We start from the raw sequence: 25,291 nt of genomic DNA on the forward strand, positions 1-25,291 counted from the left end.
CTCTTCTAAGCTTGAAATTGCATGATTTGGATGTAATAAAAAGTGTAAATAAATAATTAAGCCACATGGATATAAGTGTAATGAAACTGTATCTCACATCATTTCCTGGCGACCCTGGAGTTCCAGGGAGTCCGGGTGGGCCCTCTGAGCCTGGGCTTCCCCTCTCTCCTCTTGGTCCGACCGGGCCGATCATGGGCTGTGCATCCTTGGAGTGGTAACCTCCACCGCCGGGGGGCCCTGGCCTACCTCTCTCCCCTGGGGAACCCTTCTGGCCTGCAGCCCCTGGTTCACCCTTGGAGACAGACACACATGCACACAGGTCTTAGATAAATGAAAATGTCAGTCATGTAGCTTAGAGATTGAATAAAATGTCATACTATGGTATGTTATAAAAAATGTCATAGAAAGTCATTTAAACGACATAGTATAGTATGCCATAAAATGTCATAAACAATACACACAGTAGAGTTATATTATGACATATAAAATGTCATGAAATGTGTCATAATATAATATGTTATAAAAATGTCATAGTATAGAAAAGCAGCACAATGGCCCAATGCTTAGCACTGTTTCCAAACAGCAAAAAAGTCACAAAAAAGCCATAGTATAGTATTTCGAAAAAAAGTCATAGTATAGCATGTTGAACATTTTTGAAAAAAAGTCATAGTATAGAATGTTGAAAAATTTTGAAAAAAAGTTATAGTATAGTATGTCGAAAAAAGTCATAGTAATGGAAAGCAACACAGTGGCCCAATGGTTAGCACTACTTCCTCAATAGTATGTCGAAAAAGTTACAAAAACATCATAGTATAACATGTCGAAAAAAAGTCATAGTATAGCATGTCGAAAATAAAAAAAAAAAGTCATAGTATAGTATGTCGAATAAAGTCATAGGAAAGGAAAGCAGTACAGTGGCCCAATGGTTAGCACTGTTGCTTCAATAGTATATCGAAAAAAGTCACAAAAAAGCCATAGTATAGCATGTCGAAAAAATGTCATAGTATAGCATGTTGAAAATTTTGAAAAAAGTGTCATAGTATAGTATGTCGAAAAAAGTCATAGTAAAGGAAAGCAGCACAGTGGCCCAAAGGTTAGCACTACTGCCTCAATAGTATGTCGAAAAAAGTCACAAAAAAGACATAGTATAGTATGTCGAAAAAAAGTCATAGTATAGTATGTTGAAAAAAGTCACAAAAAATTCCAAGATTAAGAAAGCAACACGATAGCCCAATGGTTAGGACTGTTGCCTCACAGCAAGAAGGTACAGAGTTCGAATCCATAAAGTATAATACCATATAAAAAAAAAAAGTTGCAAGTCAAGGCATGTTGAAAAATTTAGAAAAAAAGTTATAGTATGTTGAAAAAAGTCATAGTAAAGGAAAGCAGCACAGTAGCCCAATGGTTAGCACTGTTGCCTAAATAGTATGTCGAAAAAACATCATAGTATAGTATGTCGAAAAAAGTCACAGTAAAGGAAAGCAGCACAGTGGCCCAATGGTTAGCACTACTGCCTCAATAGTATGTCGAAAAAAGTCACAAAAAAGCCATAGTATAGTATGTCGAAAAAAAGTCATAGTACAGCATGTTGAAAAATTTTGAAAAAAAGTCATAGTATAGTATCTTTTTAAAAAGTCATAGTAAAGGAAAGCAGCACAGTGGCCCAATGGTTAACACTGTTGCCTCAATAGTATGTCGAAAAAAGTCACAAAAACATCATAGTATAGCATGTCGAAAATGTTTGAAAAAAAGTCGTAGTATAGTATGTCGAAAAAAGTCATAGTAAAGGAAAACAACACAGTGGCCCAATGGTTAGCACTGTTGCCTCAATAGTATGTCGAAAAAAGTCACAAAAACATCATATTATAGCATGTCGAAAAAAAGTCATAGTATAGTATGTCGAAAAAAGTCATAGTAAAGAAAAGCAGCACAGTGGCCCAATGGTTAGCACTACTTCCTCAATAGTATGTCGAAAAAGTTACAAAAACATCATAGTATAACATGTCGAAAAAAAGTCATAGTATAGCATGTCGAAAATAAAAATAAAAAGTCATAGTATAGTATGTCGAATAAAGTCATAGTAAAGGAAAGCAGTACAGTGGCCCAATGGTTAGCACTATTTCCTCAATAGTATGTCGAAAAAAGTCACAAAAAACCATAGTATAGAATGTCGAAAAAATGTCATAGTATAGCATGTCGAAAATTTAAAAAAAAAATGTCATAGTATAGCATGTTGAAAAATTTAGAAAAAAAGTCTTAGTATAGTATGTTGAAAAAAGTCATAGTAAAGGAAAGCAGCACAGTAGCCCAATGGTTAGCACTGTTGCTTCAATAGTATATCGAAAAAAGTCACAAAAAAGCCATAGTATAGCATGTCGAAAAATTTAGAAAAAAGTCATAGTATAGTATGTTGAAAAAAGTCATAGTAAAGGAAAGCAGCACAGTGGCCCAATGGTTAGCACTGTTGCCTCAATAGTATTTCGAAAAAAGTCACAAAAACATCATAGTATAGCATGTCGAAAATGTTTGAAAAAAAGTCGTAGTATAGTATGTCGAAAAAAGTCATAGTAAAGGAAAACAACACAGTGGCCCAATGGTTAGCACTGTTGCCTCAATAGTATGTCGAAAAAAGCCACAAAAACATCATATTATAGCATGTCGAAAAAAAGTCATAGTATAGTATGTTAAAAAAGTCATAGTATAGCATGTTGAAAAATTTAGAAAAAAAGTCATAGTATAGCATGTCGAAAAAAGTCATAGTAAAGGAAAGCAGCACAGTGGCCCAATGGTTAGCACTATTTCCTCAATAGTATGTCGAAAAAAGTCACAAAAAAGCCATAGTATAGTATGTCGAAAAATGTAGAAAAAAAGTCTTAGTATAGTATGTTGAAAAACGTCATAGTAAAGGAAAGCAGCACAGTGGCCCAAAGGTTAGCACTGTTGCCTCAATAGTATGTCGAAAAAAGTCACAAAAAAGCAATAGTATAGTATGTCGAAAAAAAGTCATAGTATAGCATGTTGAAAAATTTAGAAAAAAAGTCATAGTATAGTATGTTGAAAACGTCATAGTAAAGGAAAGCAGCACAGTGGCCCAATGGTTAGCACTGTTGCCTCAATAGTATGTCAAAAAGAGTGACAAAAAAGCCATACTATAGCATGTCGAAAAAATGTCATAGTATACCATGTCGAAAATTTAAAAAAAAAAGTCATAGTACAGTATGTCGAAAGAAGTCATAGTAAAGGAAAGCAGCACAGTGGCCCAATGGTTAGCACTACTTCCTCAATAGTATATCGAAAAAAGTCACAAAAACATCATAGTATAGCATGTTGAAAAATTTAGAAAAAAAGTCATAGTAAAGGAAAGCAGCACAGTGGCCCAATGGTTAGCACTGTTGTCTCAATATTATGTTGAAAAAAGTCACAAAAAAGACATAGTATAGTATGTCGAAAAAAAGTCATAGTATAGTATGTTGAAAAAAGTCACAAAAAATTCCAAGATTAAGAAAGCAACACGATAGCCAAATGGTTAGGACTGTTGCCTCACAGCAAGAAGGTACAGAGTTCGAATCCATGAAGTATAGTACCATATAAAAAAAAAAAAGTTGCAAGTCAAGGCATGTTGAAAAATTTAGAAAAAAAGTTATAGTATGTTGAAAAAAGTCATAGTAAAGGAAAGCAGCACAGTGGCCCAATGGTTAGCACTGTTGCCTAAATAGTATGTCGAAAAAACATCATAGTATAGTAGGTCGAAAAAAGTCATAGTAAAGGAAAGCAGCACAGTGGCCCAATGGTTAGCACTACTGCCTCAATAGTATGTCGAAAAAAGTCACAAAAAAGCCATAGTATAGTATGTCGAAAAAAAGTCATAGTACAGCATGTTGAAAAATTTTGAAAAAAAGTCATAGTATAGTATCTTGAAAAAAGTCATAGTAAAGGAAAGCAGCACAGTGGCCCAATGGTTAGCACTGTTGCCTCAATAGTATGTCGAAAAAAGTCACATAAACATCATAGTATAGCATGTCGAAAATGTTTGAAAAAAAGTCGTTGTATAGTATGTCGAAAAAAGTCATAGTAAAGGAAAACAACACAGTGGCCCAATGGTTAGCACTGTTGCCTCAATAGTATGTCAAAAAAAGTCACAAAAACATCATATTATAGCATGTCGAAAAAAAGTCATAGTATAGTATGTCGAAAAAAGTCATAGTAAAGGGAAGCAGCACAGTGGCCCAATGGTTAGCACTACTTCCTCAATAGTATGTCGAAAAAGATACAAAAACATCATAGTATAGTATGTCGAAAAAAAGTCATAGTATAGCATGTCGAAAATAAAAATAAAAAGTCATAGTATAGTATGTCAATAAAGTCATAGTAAAGGAAAGCAGCACAGTGGCCCAATGGTTAGCACTATTTCCTCAATAGTGTGTCAAAAAGTACAAAAACCATAGTATAAGATATCGAAAAAATATGTAAGTATAGCATGTTGAAAATAAAAATAAAAAAGTCATAGTATAGTATGTCTAAGAAAGTATAGTAAAGAAAAAGCAGCACAGTGGCCCAATGGTTAGCACTATTTCCTCAATAGTATTGTCGAAAAAAGTCACAAAAAACCATAGTATAGTATGTCGGAAAAATTTAGAAAAAAAGTCTTAGTATAGTATGTTGAAAAAAGTCATAGTAAAGGAAAGCAGCACAGTGGCCCAAAGGTTAGCACTGTTGCCTCAATAGTATGTCAAAAAAGTCACAAAAAGCATAATATAGCATGTCAGAAAAATGTCATAGTATATGTATGTCTAAAATTAAGAAAAAAGTCATAGTATAGAATGTCGAAAAAGTCATATTAAAGGAAAGCAGCACAGTGGCCAAATGGTTAGCACTGTTGCTTCAATAGTATATCGAAAAAGTCACAAAGAGCCATAGTATAGCATGTCGAAAAAAAAATGTCATAGTATAGCATGTCGAAAATTTAGAAAAAATGTCATAGTATAATTATTGAAAAAAATTCATATAATGTAAAAAACAGCACAGTGGCCCAATGGTTGGCACTCTTCCTCAATAGTATGTCGAAAAAAGTCACAAAAAGGATATGTATGTCGAAAAAAAGTCATAGTATAGTATGTGTTGAAAATGTCATAGTAAAAGGAAAGCAGCACAGTGGCCCAATGGTTAGCACTGTTGTCCTCAATAGTATGTCAAAAAAGTCACAAAAAAGCCATACTATAGCATGTCGAAAAAAATGTCATAGTATACCATGTCGAAAATAAAAAGTCATAATCGTATGTCGAAAAAAGTCATAGTAAAGGGAAAGCAGCACAGTGGTCAATAGTTAGCTACTTCCTCAATATTATATCGAAAAAGTCACAAAAACATCATAGTATAGTATGTTGAAAATTTAGAAAAAAAGTCATAGTAAAGGAAAGCAGCACAGTGGCCCATATTTACACTGTTGTCTCAATATTATGTTGAAAAGTCACAAAAAGACATAGTATAGTATGTCGAAAAAGTCATAGTATAGTATGTTGAAAAAAGTCACAAAAATTCCAAGATTAAAAAGCAACACGATAGCCCAATGGTTAGGACTTTGCCTCACAAAAGAAGTACAGAGTTCAGATCCATGAAGTATAGTCATATAAAAGTTACAGAGTCAAGGCATGTTGAAAAATTTAGAAAAAAAGTTATAGTATGTTGAAAAAAGTCATAGTAAGGAGAAAGCAGCACAGTGGCCCAATGGTTAGCACTGTTGCCTAAATAGTATCGAAAAACATCATAGTATAGTAGGTCGAAAAAGCTATAAGAAAGCAGACAGTGTTGTGTTAGCTGCCTCAATAGTATGTCGAAAAAGTCACAAAAAAGCCATAGTATAGTATGTCGAAAAAAGTCATAGTACAGCATGTTGAAAAATTTTGAAAAAAGTCATAGTATAGTATCTTGAAAAAAGTCATAGTAAAGGAGAAGCAGCACAGTGGCCCAATGGTTAGCACTGTTGCCTCAATAGTAGAGGAAAAAAGTCACATAAACATCATAGTATAGCATGTCGAAAATGTTTGAAAAAAAGTCGTTGTATAGTATGTCGAAAAAAGTCATAGTAAAGGAAAACAACACAGTGGCCCAATGGTTAGCACTGTTGCCTCAATAGTATGTCAAAAGTCACAAAAACATCATATTATAGCATGTCGAAAAAAAGTCATAGTATAGTATGTCGAAAAAGTCATAGTAAAGGAAGCAGGCACATGTGGCCCAATGGTTAGCACTTTTCCTCAATAGTATATCGAGAAAGATACAAAAACATCATAGTATAGTATGTCGAAAAAAAGTCATAGTATAGCATGTCGAAAATAAAAATAAAAAGTCATAGTATAGTATGTCGAATAAAGTCATAGTAAAGGAAAGCAGCACAGTGGCCCAATGGTTTGCACTATTTCCCTCAATAGTGTGATTAAAAAGTCACAAAAACCATAGTATAGAATGTCGAAAAAATGTCATAGTATAGCATGTTGAAAATAAAAATAAAAAGTCATAGTATAGTATGTCGAATAAAGTCATAGTAAAGAAAAGGCACACATTGGCCCAATGGTTAGCACTATTTCCTCAATAGTATGTCGAAAAAAGTCACAAAAAAACCATAGCATATAATTATGTCGAAAGAATTTAAGAAAAAAGTCTTAGTATAGTATGTTGAAAAAAGTCATAGTAAAGGAAAGCAGCACAGTGGCCCAAAGGTTAGCACTGTTGCCTCAATAGTATGTCAAAAAAGTCACAAAAAAGCCATAATATAGCATGTCGAAAAAATGTCATAGTATAGCATGTCGAAAATTAAGAAAAAAAGTCATAGTATAGAATGTCGAAAAAAGTCATATTAAAGGAAAGCAGCACAGTGGCCAAATGGTTAGCACTGTTGCTTCAATAGTATATCGAAAAAAGTCACAAAAGAGCCATAGTATAGCATGTCGAAAAAATGTCATAGTATAGCATGTCGAAAATTTAGAAAAAATGTCATAGTATAGTATGTCGAAAAAAGTCATAGTAATGTAAAGCAGCACAGTGGCCCAGTGGTTGGCACTACTTCCTCAATAGTATGTCGAAAAAAGTCACAAAAAAGCCATAGTATAGTATGTCGAAAAAAAGTCATAGTATAGTATGTTGAAAATGTCATAGTAAAGGAAAGCAGCACAGTGGCCCAATGGTTAGCACTGTTGCCTCAATAGTATGTCAAAAAAAGTCACAAAAAAGCCATACTATAGCATGTCGAAAAATAGTGCTACATGGTTACCGAAAATTAAAAAAGTCATAGTACAGTATGTCGAAAAAAGTCATAGTAAAGGAAAGCAGCACAGTAGCCCAATGGTTAGCACTGTTGCTTCAATAGTATATCGAAAAAAGTCACAAAAAGGCCATAGTATAGTATGTCGAAAAAATGTCATAGTATAGCATGTCGAAAATTTTGAAAAAATGTCATAGTATAGTATGTCGAAAAAAGTCATAGTAAAGGAAAGCAGCACAGTGGCCCAATGGTTAGCACTACTGCCTCAATAGTATGTCGAAAAAAGTCACAAAAAAGCCATAGTATAGTATGTCGAAAAAAAGTCATAGTATAGCATGTTGAAAAATTTAGAAAAAAGTCATAGTATAGTATGTCGAAAAAAATCATAGTAAAGGAAAGCAGCACAGTGGCCCAATGGTTAGCACTACGTCCTCAATAGTATGTCGAAAAAAGTCACAAAAAAGCCATAGTATAGTATGTCGAAAAAAAGTCATAGTACAGCATGTTGAAAAATTTTGAAAAAAAGTCATAGTATAGTATCTTGAAAAAAGTCATAGTAAAGGAAAGCAGCACAGTGGCCCAATGGTTAGCACTGTTGCCTCAATAGTATTTCGAAAAAAGTCACAAAAACATCATAGTATAGCATGTCGAAAATGTTTGAAAAAAAGTCGTAGTATAGTATGTCGAAAAAAGTCAAAGTAAAGGAAAACAACACAGTGGCCCAATGGTTAGCACTGTTGCCTCAATAGTATGTCGAAAAAAGTCACAAAAACATCATATTATAGCATGTCGAAAAAAAGTCATAGTATAGCATGTCGAAAATAAAAAAAAAAAAGTCATAGTATAGTATGTCGAAAAAAAGTCATAGTAAAGGAAAGCAGCACAGTGGCCCAATGGTTAGCACTATTTCCTCAATAGTATGTCGAAAAAAGTCACAAAAAAGCCATAGTATAGTATGTCGAAAAATTTAGAAAAAAAGTCTTAGTATAGTATGTTGAAAAAAGTCATTGTAAAGGAAAGCAGCACAGTGGCCCAAAGGTTAGCACTGTTGCCTCAATAGTATGTCGAAAAAAGTCACAAAAAAGACATAATATAGCATGTCGAAAAAATGTCATAGTATAGCATGTCGAAAATTAAGAAAAAAAGTCATAGTATAGAATGTCGAAAAAAGTCATATTAAAGGAAAGCAGCACAGTGGCCAAATGGTTAGCACTGTTGCTTCAATAGTATATTGAAAAAAGTCACAAAAAAGCCATAGTATAGCATGTCGAAAAAATGTCATAGTATAGCATGTCGAAAATTTAGAAAAAATGTCATAGTATAGTATGTCGAAAAAAAGTCATAGTAATGTAAAGCAGCACAGTGGCCCAAAGGTTAGCACTACTTCCTCAATAGTATGTCGAAAAAAGTCACAAAAAAGCCATAGTATAGTATGTCGAAAAAAAGTCATAGTATAGCATGTTGAAAAATTTAGAAAAAGGTCATAGTATAGTATGTCGAAAAAAGTCACAAAAACATCATAGTATAGCATGTCGAAAATTTTGAAATAATGTCAAAGTATGGTATGTTGAAAAAAGTCATAGTAAAGGAAAGCAGCACAGTGGCCCAATGGTTAGCACTGTTGCCTCAATAGTATATCGAAAAAAGTCACAAAAAAGCCATAGTATAGAATGTTGAAAAAAACGTCATAGTATAGTATGTAGAAAAAAGTCACAAAAAATTCCAAGAATAGGAAAGCAACAAGATGGCCCAATGGTTAGCACTGTTACCTCATAGCAAGAAGGTACAGAGTTCGAATCCATAAAGTATTGTACAATATAAAGAAAAAAGGCAAAAGTCATAGCATGTCGAAAAAATGTCATAGTATAGCATGTCGAAAATTAAAAAAAAAAGTCATAGTATAGTATGTTGAATAAAGTCATAGTAAAGGAAAGCAGTACAGTGGCCAATGGTTAGCACTACTTCCTCAATAGTATGTCGAAAAAAGTCACAAAAAAGCCATAGTATAGCATGTCGAAAAAATGTCATAGTATAGCATGTCGAAATTTTTTGAAAAAAAGTCGTAGTATAGTATGTCGAAAAAAGTCATAGTAAAGGAAAACAACACAGTGGCCCAATGGTTAGCACTGTTGCCTCAATAGTATGTCGAAAAAAGTCACAAAAACATCATATTATAGCATGTCGAAAAAAAGTCATAGTATAGTATGTTAAAAAAAGTCACAAAAAAGCCATAGTATAGCATGTGGAAAAAATGTCATAGTAAAGGAAAGCAGTACAGTGGCCCAATGGTTAGCACTACTTCCTCAATAGTATGTCGAAAAAAGTCACAAAAAAGCCATAGTATAGTATGTTGAAAAAAAAGTCTTAGTATAGTATGTAGAAAAAAGTCACAAAAAATTCCAAGAATAAGAAAGCAACAAGATGGCCCAATGGTTAGCAGTGTTACCTCATAGCAAGAAGGTACAGAGTTTGAATCCATAAAGTATTGTACAATATAAAAAAAAAATGGTCAAAATGTCATAGTATAGCATGTCAAAAGTTTTGAAAAAATGTCATAGTATAGTATGTCGAAAAAAGTAATAGTAAATGAAAGCAGCACAGTGGCCCAATGGTTAGCACTACTGCCTCAATAGTATGTCAAAAAAAGAAACAAAAAAGCCATAGTATAGTATGTCGAAAAAAAGTCATATTATAGCATGTCGAAAATTTTGAAAAAATATCAAAGTATAGTATGTTGAAAAAAGTCATAGTAAAGGAAAGCAGCACAGTGGCCAAATGGTTAGCACTGTTGCTTCAATAGTATATCGAAAAAAGTCACAAAAACATCATAGTATAGCATGTTGAAAAATTTAGAAAAAAAGTCATAGTAAAGGAAAGCAGCACAGTGGCCCAATGGTTAGCACTGTTGTCTCAATATTATGTTGAAAAAAGTCACAAAAAATTCCAAGATTAGGAAAGCAACACGATAGCCCAATGGTTAGGACTGTTGCCTCACAGCAAGAGGGTACAGAGTTCGAATCCATGAAGTATAGTACCATATAAAAAAAAAAAGTTGCAAGTCAAGGCATGTTGAAAAATTTACAAAAAAAGTTATAGTATGTTGAAAAAAGTCATAGTAAAGGAAAGCAGCACAGTGGCCCAATGGTTAGCACTGTTGCCTAAATAGTATGTCGAAAAAACATCATAGTATAGTATGTCGAAAAAAGTCATAGTAAAGGAAAGCAGCACAGTGGCCCAATGGTTAGCACTACTGCCTCAATAGTATGTCGAAAAAAGTCACAAAAAAGCCATAGTATAGTATGTCGAAAAAAAGTCATAGTTTAGTATGTTAAAAAAAGTCACAAAAAAGCCATAGTATAGCATGTGGAAAAAATGTCATAGTAAAGGAAAGCAGTACAGTGGCCCAATGGTTAGCACTACTTCCTCAATAGTATGTCGAAAAAAGTCACAAAAAAGCCATAGTATAGTATGTTGAAAAAAAAGTCTTAGTATAGTATGTAGAAAAAAGTCATATTATAGCATGTCGAAAATTTTGAAAAAATATCAAAGTATAGTATGTTGAAAAAAGTCATAGTAAAGGAAAGCAGCACAGTGGCCAAATGGGTAGCACTGTTGCTTCAATAGTATATCGAAAAAAGTCACAAAAACATCATAGTATAGCATGTTGAAAAATTTAGAAAAAAAGTCATAGTAAAGGAAAGCAGCACAGTGGCCCAATGGTTAGCACTGTTGTCTCAATATGATGTTGAAAAAAGTCACAAAAAAGACATAGTATAGTATGTCGAAAAAAAGTCATAGTATAGTATGTTGAAAAAACTCACAAAAAATTCCAAGATTAAGAATGCAACACGATAGCCCAATGGTTAGGACTGTTGCCTCACAGCAAGAGGGTACAGAGTTCGAATCCATGAAGTATAGTACCATATAAAAAAAAAAAGTTGCAAGTCAAAGCATGTTGAAAAATTTAGAAAAAAAGTTATAGTATGTTGAAAAATAAGTAAAGGAAAAAAGCACCATAGTGGCCCAATGGTTAGCACTGTTGCCTAAATAGTATGTCGAAAAAACATCATAGTATAGTATGTCGAAAAAAGTCATAGTAAAGGAAAGCAGCACAGTGGCCCAATGGTTAGCACTACTGCCTCAATAGTATGTCGAAAAAGTCACAAAAAAGCCATAGTATAGTATGTCGAAAAAAAGTCATAGTTTAGTATGTTAAAAAAAGTCACAAAAAAGCCATAGTATAGCATGTGGAAAAAATGTCATAGTAAAGGAAAGCAGTACAGTGGCCCAATGGTTAGCACTACTTCCTCAATAGTATGTCGAAAAAAGTCACAAAAAAGCCATAGTATAGTATGTTGAAAAAAAAGTCTTAGTATAGTATGTAGAAAAAAGTCACAAAAAATTCCAAGAATAAGAAAGCAACAAGATGGCCCAATGGTTAGCAGTGTTACCTCATAGCAAGAAGGTACAGAGTTCAAATCCATAAAGTATTGTACAATATTAAAAAGAAAATGGTCAAAATGTCATAGTATAGCATGTCGAAAATTTTGAAAAAATATCAAAGTATAGTATGTTGAAAAAAGTCATAGTAAAGGAAAGCAGCACAGTGGCCAAACTGTTAGCACTGTTGCTTCAATAGTATATCGAAAAAAGTCACAAAAACATCATAGTATAGCATGTTGAAAAATTTAGAAAAAAAGTCATAGTAAAGGAAAGCAGCACAGTGGCCCAATGGTTAGCACTGTTGTCTCAATATTATGTTGAAAAAAGTCACAAAAAAGACATAGTATAGTATGTCGAAAAAAAGTCATAGTATAGTATGTTGAAAAAAGTAAAAAAAAATTCCAAGATTAAGAAAGCAACACGATAGCCCAATGGTTAGGACTGTTGCCTCACAGCAAGAGGGTACAGAGTTCGAATCCATGAAGTATAGTACCATATAAAAAAAAAAAGTTGCAAGTCAAGGCATGTTGAAAAATTTAGAAAAAAAGTTATAGTATGTTGAAAAAAGTCATAGTAAAGGAAAGCAGCACAATGGCCCAATGGTTAGCACTGTTGCCTAAATAGTATGTCGAAAAAACATCATAGTATAGTATGTCGAAAAAAGTCATAGTAAAGGAAAGCAGCACAGTGGCCCAATGGTTAGCACTACTGCCTCAATAGTATGTCGAAAAAAGTCACAAAAAAGCCATAGTATAGTATGTCGAAAAAAAGTCATAGTACAGCATGTTGAAAAATATTGAAAAAAAGTCATAGTATAGTATATTGAAAAAAGTCATAGTAAAGGAAAGCAGCACAGTGGCCCAATGGTTAGCACTGTTGCCTCAATAGTATGTCGAAAAAAGTCACATAAACATCATAGTATAGTTTGTCGAAAATGTTTGAAAAAAAGTCGTAGTATAGTATGTCGAAAAAAGTCATAGTAAAGGAAAACAACACAGTGGCCCAATGGTTAGCACTGTTGCCTCAATAGTATGTCAAAAAAAGTCACAAAAACATCATATTATAGCATGTCGAAAAAAAGTCATAGTATAGTATGTCGAAAAAAGTCATAGTAAAGGGAAGCAGCACAGTGGCCCAATGGTTAGCACTACTTCCTCAATAGTATGTTGAAAAAGTTACAAAAACATCATAGTATAGTATGTCGAAAAAAAGTCATAGTATAGCATGTCGAAAATAAAAATAAAAAGTCATAGTATAGTATGTCGAATAAAGTCATAGTAAAGGAAAGCAGTACAGTGGCCCAATGGTTAGCACTATTTCCTCAATAGTTTGTCGAAAAAAGTTACAAAAAACCATAGTATAGAATGTCGAAAAAATGTCATAGTATAGCATGTTGAAAATAAAAATAAAAAGTCACAGTATAGTATGTCGAATAAAGTCATAGTAAAGGAAAGCAGCACAGTGGCCCAATGGTTAGCACTATTTCCTCAATAGTATGTCGAAAAAAGTCACAAAAAAGCCATAGTATAGTATGTCGAAAAATTTAGAAAAAAAGTCTTAGTATAGTATGTTGAAAAAAGTCATAGTAAAGGAAAGCAGCACAGTGGCCCAAAGGTTAGCACTGTTGCCTCAATAGTATGTCGAAAAAAGTCACAAAAAAGCCATAATATAGCATGTCGAAAAAATGTCATAGTATAGCATGTCGAAAATTAAGAATAAAAGTCATAGTATAGAATGTCGAAAAAAGTCATATTAAAGGAAAGCAGCACAGTGGCCAAATGGTTAGCACTGTTGTTCAATAGTATATCGAAAAAAGTCACAAAAAAGCCATAGTATAGCATGTCGAAAAAATGTCATAGTATAGCATGTCGAAAATTTAGAAAAAATGTCATAGTATAGTATGTCGAAAAAAGTCATAGTAATGTAAAGCAGCACAGTGGCCCAGTGGTTGGCACTACTTCCTCAATAGTATGTCGAAAAAAGTCACAAAAAAGCCATAGTATAGAATGTCGAAAAAAAGTCATAGTATAGCATGTTGAAAAATTTAGAAAAAAAGTCATAGTATAGTATGTTGAAAACGTCATAGTAAAGGAAAGCAGCACAGTGGCCCAAAGGTTAGCACTGTTGCCTCAATAGTATGTCGAAAAAAGTCACAAAAAAGCCATAATATAGCATGTCGAAAAAATGTCATAGTATAGCATGTCGAAAATTAAGAATAAAAGTCATAGTATAGAATGTCGAAAAAAGTCATATTAAAGGAAAGCAGCACAGTGGCCAAATGGTTAGCACTGTTGTTCAATAGTATATCGAAAAAAGTCACAAAAAAGCCATAGTATAGCATGTCGAAAAAATGTCATAGTATAGCATGTCGAAAATTTAGAAAAAATGTCATAGTATAGTATGTCGAAAAAAGTCATAGTAATGTAAAGCAGCACAGTGGCCCAGTGGTTGGCACTACTTCCTCAATAGTATGTCGAAAAAAGTCACAAAAAAGCCATAGTATAGAATGTCGAAAAAAAAGTCATAGTATAGCATGTTGAAAAATTTAGAAAAAAGTCATAGTATAGTATGTTGAAAACGTCCATAGTAAAGGAAAGCAGCACAGTGGCCCAATGGTTAGCACTGTTGCCTCAATAGTATGTCAAAAAAGTCACAAAAAAGCCATACTATGGTCGGAAAAAATGTCATAGTATACCATGTCGAAAATTTAAAAAAAGTCATAGTACAGTATGTCGAAAGAAGTCATAGTAAAGGAAAGCAGCACAGTGGCCCAATGGTTAGCACTACTTCCTCAATGAGTATGTCGAAAAAAAGTCACAAAAAAGCCATAGTATAGTATGCAAAAATTTAGAAAAAAAGTCTTAGTATAGTATGTTGAAAAAAAAGTCATAGTAAAGGGCAAGTGACCAATGGTTAGCACTGTTGCTTCAATAGTATATTGAAAAAGTCACAAAAAGCCCATAGTATAGCATGTCAGAAAAAGTGTCATAGTATAGCATGTCGAAAATTTAGAAAAAAATGTCATAGTATAGTATGTCGAAAAAAAGTCATAGTAATGTAAAGCAGCACAGTGGCCCAGTGGTTAGCACTACTTCCTCAATAGTATGTCGAAAAAAGTCACAAAAAAGCCATAGTATAGTATGTCGAAAAAAAGTCATAAGTATAGCATGTTGAAAAATTTAGAAAAAAGTCATAGTATTAGTATGTCGAAAAAAAGTCACAAAAAACATCATAGTATAGCATGTCGAAAATTTTGAAATAATGTCAAAGTATGGTATGTTGAAAAAAGTCATAGTAAAAGGAAAGCAGCACAGTGGCCCAATGGTTAGCACTGTTGCCTCAATAGTACATCGAAAAAGTCACAAAAAGCCATAGTATAGTATGTTGAAAAAACGTCATAGTATAGTATGTAGAAAAAAGTCACAAAAAATTCCAAGAATAGGAAAGCAACAAGATGGCCCAATGGTTAGCACTGTTACCTCATAGCAAGAAGGTACAGAGTTCGAATCCATAAAGTATTGTACAATATTAAAAATAAAGGCAAAAGTCATAGCATGTTGAAAAAAAGTCCTAGTATAGTATGTTGAAAAAAGTCATAGTAAAGGAAAACAGCACAGTGGCCCAATGGTTAGCACTACTTCCTCAATAGTATGTCGAAAAAAGTCACAAAAACATCATAGTATAGCATGTCGAAAAAATGTCATAGTATAGCATGTCGAAAATTAAAAAAAAAAAGTCATAGTATAGTATGTTGAATAAAGTCATAGTAAAGGAAAGCAGTACAGTGGCCAATGGTTAGCACTACTTCCTCAATAGTATGTCGAAAAAAGTCACAAAAAAGCCATAGTATAGCATGTCGAAAAAATGTCATAGCATAGCATGTCGAAAATTTTTGAAAAAAAGTCGTAGTATAGTATGTCGAAAAAAGTCATAGTAAAGGAAAACAACACAGTGGCCCAATGGTTAGCACTGTTGCCTCAATAGTATGTCGAAAAAAGTAAAAAAAACATCATATTATAGCATGTCGAAAAAAAGTCATAGTATAGTATGTTAAAAAAAGTCACAAAAAAGCCATAGTATAGCATGTGGAAAAAATGTCATAGTAAAGGAAAGCAGTACAGTGGCCCAATGGTTAGCACTGTTGCCTCAATAGTATGTCGAAAAAAGTCACATAAACATCATAGTATAGCATGTCGAAAATAAAAATAAAAAGTCATAGTATAGTATGTCCAATAAAGTCATAGTAAAGGAAAGCAGTACAGTGGCCCAATGGTTAGCACTATTTCCTCAATAGTGTGTCGAAAAAAGTTACAAAAAACCATAGTATAGAATGTCGAAAAAATGTCATAGTATAGCATGTTGAAAATAAAAATAAAAAGTCATAGTATAGTATGTCGAATAAAGTCATAGTAAAGGAAAGCAGCACAGTGGCCCAATGGTTAGCACTATTTCCTCAATAGTATGTCGAAAAAAGTCACAAAAAAGCCATAGTATAGTATGTCGAAAAATTTAGAAAAAAAGTCTTAGTATAGTATGTTGAAAAAAGTCATAGTAAAGGAAAGCAGCACAGTGGCCCAAAGGTTAGCACTGTTGCCTCAATAGTATGTCGAAAAAAGTCACAAAAAAGCCATAATATAGCATGTCGAAAAAATGTCATAGTATAGCATGTCGAAAATTTAGAAAAAATGTCATAGTATAGTATGTTGAAAAAAGTCATAGTAATGTAAAGCAGCACAGTGGCCCAGTGTTTAGCACTGTTGTCTCAATAGTATGTCGAAAAAAGTCACAAAAAAGACATAGTATAGTATGTCGAAAAAAAGTCATAGTACAGTATGTTGAAAAAAGTCACAAAAAATTCCAGAATTAAGGAAGCAACACGATGGCCCAATGGTTAGCACTGTTGCCTCACAGCAAGAAGGTACAGAGTTCGAATCCATGAAGTATAGTACCATATAAAAAAAAGTCTCATGGGATGTTGAAAAATTTTGAAAAAAAGTCCTAGTATAGTATGTCGAAAACAGTCATAGTAAAGGAAAGCAGCACAGTGGCCCAATGTTTAGCACTACTTCCTCAATAGTATGTCGAAAAAAGTCATAAAAAAGCCATAGTATAGTATGTCGAAAAAAAGTCATAGTATAGCATGTTGAAAAATTTAGAAAAAAAGTCATAGTAAAGGAAAGCAGCACAGTGGCCCAATGGTTAGCACTACTTCCTCAATAGTATGTCGAAAAAAGTCACAAAAACATCATAGTATAGCATGTCGAAAAAAAGGTCATAGTATAGTTATGCGAAAATTTAAAAATAAGTCATAGTATATTATGTCGAATAAAGTCATAGTAAAAGGAAAGCAATACCAGTGGCCCAATGGTTAGCACTACTTCCTCAATAGTATGTCGAAAAAAGTCACAAAAAAGCCATAGTATAGGATGTCGAAAAAATGTCATAGTATAGAATGTCGAAAATTTAGAAAAAATGTCAAAGTATAGTATGTTGAAAAAAGTCATAGTAAAGGAAAGCAGCACAGTGGCCCAATGGTTAGCACTGTTGCCTCACAGCAAGAAGGTACAGAGTTCGAATCCATGAAGTATAATACCATATAATAAAAAAAAAGTCTCATGGCATGTTGAAAAATTTAGATGAAAGGTCATAGTATAGTATGTCGAAAACAGTCATAGTAAAGGAAAGCAGCACAGTGGCCCAATGGTTAGCACTACTTCCTCAATAGTATGTCGAAAAAAGTCACAAAAACATTACAGTGTAGCATGTCGAAAAAACATCATAGTATAGCATGTCTAAAACTTTGAAAAAATGTCAAAGTATAGTATGTTGAAAAAAGTCATAGTAAAGGAAAGCAGCACAGTGGCCCAATGGTTAGCACTATTTTCTCAATAGTATGTCGAAAAAAGTCACAAAAAGCCATAGTAGAGTATGTCGAAAAAAAGGTCATAGTATAGCATGTTGAAAAATTTAGGAAAAAGTCATAGTAAAGGAAAGCAGCACAGTGGCCCAATGGTTAGCACTACTTCCTCAATAGTATGTCGAAAAAAGTCACAAAAACATCATAGTATAGCATGTCGAAAAAATGTCATAGTATAGCATGTCGAAAATTTTGAAAAAATGTCAAAGTATAGTATGTTGAAAAAAGTCATAGTAAAGGAAAGCAGCACAGTGGCCCAATGGTTAGCACTGTTGTCTCAATAGTATGTCGAAAAAAGTCACAAAAACATCATAGTATAGCATGTCGAAAAAACATCATAGTATAGCATGTTGAAAAATTTTGAAAAAAAGTCCTAGTATAGTATGTTGAAAAAAGTCATAGTAAAGGAAAGCAGCACAGTGGCCCAATGGTTAGCACTGTTGTCTCAATAGTATGTCGAAAAAAGTCACAAAAAAGCCATAGTATAGTATGTTGAAAAAAAGGTCATAGTATAGTATGTCGAAAACAATCATAGTAAAGAAAAGCAGCACAGTGGCCCAATGGTTAGCACTACTTCCTCAATAGTATGTCGAAAAAAGTCACAAAAACATCATAGTATAGCATGTCGAAAAAATGTCATAGTATAGCATGTTAAAAAAAGTCACAAAAAAGCCATAGTATAGCATGTGGAAAAAATGTCATAAGTGAAGGAAAGCAGCACAGCGGCCCAAAGGTTAGCACTTCCTCAATAATTATGTCGAAAAAAGTCACAAAAACATCATAGTATAGCATGCGAAAAATGTCATAGTATAGTACGTCGAATATTTTTGAAAAAAGTCCTGGTATAGTATGTCGAAAAAGTCATAGTAAAGGAAAGCAGCACAGTGGCCCAATGGTTAGCACTACCTTCCTCAATAGTATGTCGAAAATGTCACAAAAACATCATAGTATAGCATGTCGAAAAAACATCATAGTATAGCATGTCGAAAAAATGTCATAGTATAGTACGTCGAAAATTTAAAAAAAAAGTCGTAGTATAGTATGTCGAAAAAAGTCATAGTAAAGGAAAGCAGCACAGTGGCCCAATGGTTAGCACTATTTTCTCAATAGTATGTCGAAAAAAGTCACAAAAAAGCCATAGTATAGTATGTCGAAAAAAAGTCATAGTATAGCATGTCGAAAATTTTGAAAAAATGTCAAAGTATAGTATGTTGAAAAAAGTCATAGTAAAGGAAAGCAGCACAGTGGCCCAATGGTTAGCACTGTTGTCTCAATAGTATGTCGAAAAAAGTCACAAAAACATCATAGTATAGCATGTCGAAAAAACATCATAGTATAGCATGTTGAAAAATTTTGAAAAAAAGTCCTACTATAGTATGTTGAAAAAAGTCATAGTAAAGGAAAGCAGCACAGTGGCCCAATGGTTAGCACTGTTGTCTCAATAGTATGTCGAAAAAAGTCACAAAAAGCCATAGTATAGTATGTTAAAAAAAGGTCATAGTATAGTATGTCGAAAAAATCATAGTAAAGAAAAAGCAGCACAGTGGCCCAATGGTTAGCACTACTTCCTCAATAGTATGTCGAAAAAGCTCAAAACATCATAGTATAGCATGTCGAAAAAATGTCATAGTATAGCATGTTAAAAAAGTCACAAAAAGCCATAGTATAGCATGTGGAAAAATGTCATAAGTGAAGGAAAGCAGCAAAGCGCCTCAAAGGTTAGCACTACCTCAATAGTATGTCGAAAAAAAGTCCACAAAAACATCATAGTATAGCATGTCGAAAAAATTTCATAGTATAGCATGTCGAAAATTTTTGAAAAGCGTTTATAAGTATGTATGTCCAAAATGTCATAGTATAGCATGTTGAAAAATTTTAGAAAAAAGTCCTGGTATAGTATGTCGAAAAAAGTCATAGTAAAGGAAAGCAGCACAGTGGCCCAATGGTTAGCACTATTCCTCAATAGTATGTCGAAAATTGTCACAAAAACATCATAGTATAGCATGTCGAAAAACATCATAGTATAGCATGTCGAAAAAATGTCATAGTATAGCATGTCGAAAATTTAAAAAAAAAAAGTCGTAGTATAGTATGTCGAAAAAAGTCATAGTAAAGGAAAGCAGCACAGTGGCCCTATCGTTAGCACTATTTTTCTCAATAGTATGTCGAAAAAAAGTCACAAAAAGCCATAGTATAGTATGTCGAAAAAAGTCATAGTATAGCATGTCGAAAATTTTGAAAAAATTTCAAAGTATAGTATGTTGAAAAAAGTCATAGTAAAGGAAAGCGCCAGACAGTGGGCCAATGGTTAGCACTGTTGTCTCAATAGTATGTCGAAAAAAACTCACCCAAAACATCATAGTATAGCATGTCGAAAAAATCATAGTATAGCATGTTGAAAAATTTTGAAAAAAAGTACTAGTATAGTATGTTGAAAAAAGTCATAGTAAAGGAAAGCAGGACAGAGGCCCAATGGTTAGCACTGTTGTCTCAATAGTATGTCGAAAAAAGTCATAAAAAAGACATAGTATAGTATGTCGAAAAATAGTCATAGTATAGTATGTTGAAAAAAAGTCACAAAAATTCCAAGATTAAGAAAGCAACACCATGGCCCAATGGTTAGCACTGTTGCCTCCATAGCAAGAAGGTACAGAGTTTGAATCCATGAAGTAAAATACATATAAAAAAAGAAGTCTCATGGCATGTTGAAAAATTTTGAAAAAAAGTCCTAGTATAGTATGTCGAAAAAATCACAAAAACGCGTCATAGTATAGCATGTCGAAAAAACATCATAGTTTAGCATGTTGAAAAATTTGGAAAAAAAGTCCTACTATAGTATGTCGAAAAAGTCATAGTAAAGGAAAGCAGCACCGTGGGCCTAATGGTTAGCACTATTTCCTCAATAGTAAGGCGAAAAGGTCAAAAAGCCATAGTATAGTATGTCGAAAAAATGTCATAGTATAGCATGTCGAAAATTTTGAAAAAATGTCAAAGTATAGTGTGTTGAAAAAGTCATAGTAAAGGAAAGCGGCACAGTGGCCCCAATGGTTAGCACTGTTGTCTCAATAGTATGTCGAAAAAAGTCACAAAAGACATAGTATAGTATGTCGAAAAAAAGTCATAGTATAGCATGTTAAAATTTTTTGAAAAAAAGTCATAGTAAAGGAAAGCAGCACAGTGGCCCAATGGTTAGCACCGTTGCCTCAATAGTATATCGAAAAAAGTCACAAAAAGCCATAGTATAGTATGTTGAAAAAAAGTCATAGTATAGTATGTCGAAAAAAGTCACAAAAACATCATAGTATAGCATGTCGAAAAAAACATCATAGTTTAGCATGTTGAAAAATTTAGAAAAAAGTCCTACTATAGTATGTCGAAAAAAGTCATAGTAAAGGAAAGCAGCATCGTGTCCCATTGGTTAGCACTATTTCCTCAATAGTAGGTCGAAAAAGTCACAAAAAAAGCCATAGTATAGTATGTCGAAAAAATGTCATAGTATAGCATGTCGAAAATTTTGAAAAATGTCAAAGTATAGTATGTTGAAAAAAGTCATAGTAAAGGAAAGCAGCACAGTGGACCAATGGTTAGCACTGTTGTCTCAATAGTATGCCGAAAAAGTCACAAAAAAGACATAGTATAGTATGTCGAAAAAAGTCATAGTACAGTATGTTGAAAAAAGTCACAAAAATTCCAGAATTAAGGAAGCAACACGATGGCCTCAATGAGTTAGCACTGTTGCTCACAGCAAGAAGGTACAGAGTTCGAATCCATGAAGTATACAATACATATAAAAAAAGTCTCATGGGATGTTGAAAAATTTTGAAAAAAGTCCTAGTATAGTATGTCGAAAACAGTCATAGTAAAGGAAAGCAGCACAGTGGCCCAATGTTTACCACCTACTCCCTCAATAGTATGTCGAAAAAAGTCACAAAAACATCATAGTATAGCATGTCGAAAAAATGTCGTAGTATAGTATGTCGAAAATTAAAAAAATAAGTCATAGTATATTATGTCGAATAAAGTCATAGTAAAGGAAAGCAGTACAGTGGCCCAATGGTTAGCACTACTTCCTCAATAGTATGTCGAAAAAAGTCACAAAAAAGCCATAATATAGCATGTCGAAAAAATGTCATAGTATAGCATGTCGAAAATTAAGAAAAAAAGTCATAGTATAGAATGTCGAAAAAAGTCATATTAAAGGAAAGCAGCACAGTGGCCAAATGGTTAGCACTGTTGCTTCAATAGTATATCGAAAAAAGTCACAAAAAAGCCATAGTATAGCATGTCGAAAAAATGTCATAGTATAGCATGTCGAAAATTTAGAAAAAATGTCATAGTATAGTATGTCGAAAAAAGTCATAGTAATGTAAAGCAGCACAGTGGCCCAGTGGTTGGCACTACTTCCTCAATAGTATGTCGAAAAAAGTCACAAAAATCCATAGTATAGAATGTCGAAAAAAAGTCATAGTATAGCATGTTGAAAAATTTAGAAAAAAAGTCATAGTATAGTATGTTGAAAACGTCATAGTAAAGGAAAGCAGCACAGTGGCCCAATGGTTAGCACTGTTGCCTCAATAGTATGTCAAAAAAAGTCACAAAAAAGCCATACTATAGCATGTCGAAAAATTTCATAGTATAGCATGTCGAAAATTTAGAAAAAATGTCATAGTATAGTATGTCGAAAAAAGTCATAGTAATGTAAAGCAGCACAGTGGCCCAGTGGTTGGCACTACTTCCTCAATAGTATGTCGAAAAAAGTCACAAAAAAGCCATAGTATAGAATGTCGAAAAAAAGTCATAGTATAGCATGTTGAAAAATTTAGAAAAAAAGTCATAGTACAGTATGTCGAAAGAAGTCATAGTAAAGGAAAGAAGCACAGTGGCCCAATGGTTAGCACTACTTCCTCAATAGTATGTCGAAAAAAGTCACAAAAAAGCCATAGTATAGTATGTCGAAAAATTTAGAAAAAAAGTCTTAGTATAGTATGTTGAAAAAAGTCATAGTAAAGGAAAGCAGCACAGTGGCCCAATGGTTAGCACTGTTGCCTCACAGCAAGAAGGTACAGAGTTCGAATCCATGAAGTATAATACCATATAATAAAAAAAAAGTCTCATGGCATGTTGAAAAATTTAGATGAAAGGTCCTAGTATAGTATGTCGAAAACAGTCATAGTAAAGGAAAGCAGCACAGTGGCCCAATGGTTAGCACTACTTCCTCAATAGTATGTCGAAAAAAGTCACAAAAACATTACAGTGTAGCATGTCGAAAAAACATCATAGTATAGCATGTCTAAAACTCTGAAAAAATGTCAAAGTATAGTATGTTGAAAAAAGTCATAGTAAAGGAAAGCAGCACAGTGGCCTATTGGTTAGCACTATTTTCTCCATTAGTATATCGAAAAAGTCACAAAAAAGCCATAGTATAGTATGTCGAAAAAAAAGTCATAGTATAGCATGTTGAAAAATTTAGAAAAAACTATTTTTTTTTTTTTTTTTCCAAAAAGTCATAGTAAAGGAAAGCAGCATCAGTGGCCCAATGGTTAGCACTGTTGTCTCAATAGTATGTCGAAAAAAAGTCACAAAAAAGCCATAGTATAGTAAAAAAAAATAAAAAAAAAAGAAAAAAAAAAAAGTAATCTAATAAATAAAAATTTTTCTCTCACCCCAAAAAAAAAAAAAAATATATAATAAAAAAATATAAAAAAATTAAAAAAAATTTTAAAATGTTGAAAAATAAAAGTCATAGTATAGTATGTCGAAAACAGTCATAGTAAAGGAAAGCAGCACAGTGGCCCAATGGTTAGCACTACTTCCTCAATAGTATGTCGAAAAAAGTCACAAAAACATCATAGTATAGCATGTCGAAAAAATGTCATAGTATAGCATGTTAAAAAAAGTCACAAAAAAGCCATAGTATAGCATGTGGAAAAAATGTCATAAGTGAAGGAAAGCAGCACAGCGGCCCAAAGGTTAGCACTACTTCCTCAATAGTATGTCGAAAAAAGTCACAAAAACATCATAGTATAGCATGTCGAAAAAATGTCATAGTATAGCATGTCGAATATTTTTGAAAAAAAGTCCTGGTATAGTATGTCGAAAAAAGTCATAGTAAAGGAAAGCAGCACAGTGGCCCAATGGTTAGCACTACTTCCTCAATAGTATGTCGAAAAATGTCACAAAAACATCATAGTATAGCATGTCGAAAAAACATCATAGTATAGCATGTCGAAAAAATGTCATAGTATAGCATGTCGAAAATTTAAAAAAAAAAGTCGTAGTATAGTATGTCGAAAAAAGTCATAGTAAAGGAAATCAGCACAGTGGCCTATCGGTAAGTACTATTTTCTCAATAGTATGTCGAAAAAAGTCACAAAAAAGCCATAGTATAGTATGTCGAAAAAAGTCATAGTATAGCATGTCGGAAATTTTGAAAAATGTCAAAGTATAGTATGTTGAAAAAAGTCATAGTAGGGAAAGGAACAGCGGCCCAATGGTTAGCTAACTGTTGTCTCAATTAGTATGTCGAAAAAGTCACAAAAACATCATAGTATAGCATGTCGAAAAAACATCATAGTATAGCATGTTGAAAAATTTTGAAAAAAAGTCCTAGTATAGTATGTTGAAAAAAGTCATAGTAAAGGAAAGCAGCACAGTGGCCCAATGGTTAGCACTGTTGTCTCAATAGTATGTCGAAAAAAGTCACAAAAAAGCCATAGTATAGTATGTTGAAAAAAAGGTCATAGTATAGTATGTCGAAAAAATCATAGTAAAGAAAAAGCAGCACAGTGGCCCAATGGTTAGCACTACTCCTCAATAGTATGTCAAAAGTCAAAACCCAAAACATCATAGTATAGCATGTCGAAAAAATGTCATAGTATAGCATGTTAAAAAAGTCACAAAAAAGCCATAGTATAGCATGTGGAAAAATGTCATAAGTGAAGGAAAGCAGCACAGCGGCCCAAAGGTTAGCACTACTTCCTCAATAGTATGTCGAAAAAGTCACAAAAACATCATAGTATAGCATGTCGAAAAAAATGTCATAGTAATAGCACGTCAATTATTTTTGAAAAAAAGTCCTGGTATAGTATGTCGAAAAAAGTCATAGTAAAGGAAAGCAGCACGGGGGGCCTAATGGTTAGAACTACTTCCAATAGTATGTCGAAAAATGTCACAAAAACATCATAGTATAGCATGTCGAAAAAACATCATAGTATAGCATGTCGAAAATTTAAAAAAAAAAAGTCGTAGTATAGTATGTTGAAAAAGTCACAAAAAATTCCAAGATCAAGAAAGCAACACGATGGCCCAATGGTTAGCACTGTTGCCTCATAGCAAGAAGGTACAGAGTTCGAATCCATGAAGTATAGTACCATATAAAAAAAGAAGTCTCATGGCATGTTGAAAAATTTTGAAAAAAGTCCTAGTATAGTATGTCGAAAAAATCACAAAAACGTCATAGTATAGCATGTCGAAAAAACATAGTTTAGCATGTTGAAAAATTCGAAAAAAGTCCTACTATAGTATGTCGAAAAAAGTCATAGTAAAGGAAAGCAGCACCGTGGTCTAATGGTTAGTACTATTTCCCCAATAGTAGGTCGAAAAAAGTCACAAAAAGCCATAGTATAGTATGTCGAAAAAATGTCATAGTATAGCATGTCGAAATTTTGAAAAAA

At 33.2% G+C, this 25,291-nt stretch overlaps 1 protein-coding gene across 3 annotated transcripts in view; it reads right to left on the minus strand.

Annotated features, from left to right (window-relative positions):
• The window catches only part of col16a1 (collagen, type XVI, alpha 1), a 118,999-nt gene that overhangs the window by 4,102 nt on the left and 89,606 nt on the right, over positions 1–25,291 (minus strand). For all 3 annotated transcript variants that reach the window (XM_039820638.1, XM_039820639.1, XM_039820637.1), the window contains one exon: positions 98–292. In XM_039820638.1, coding sequence (XP_039676572.1) covers positions 98–292 — 195 coding nt within the window. The remainder of the gene's footprint in view (positions 1–97; positions 293–25,291) is intronic.

The sequence above is a fragment of the Perca fluviatilis genome, chromosome 13 (assembly GCF_010015445.1).
Source record: "Perca fluviatilis chromosome 13, GENO_Pfluv_1.0, whole genome shotgun sequence".
In the NCBI taxonomy this organism is placed as follows: domain Eukaryota; kingdom Metazoa; phylum Chordata; class Actinopteri; order Perciformes; family Percidae; genus Perca; species Perca fluviatilis.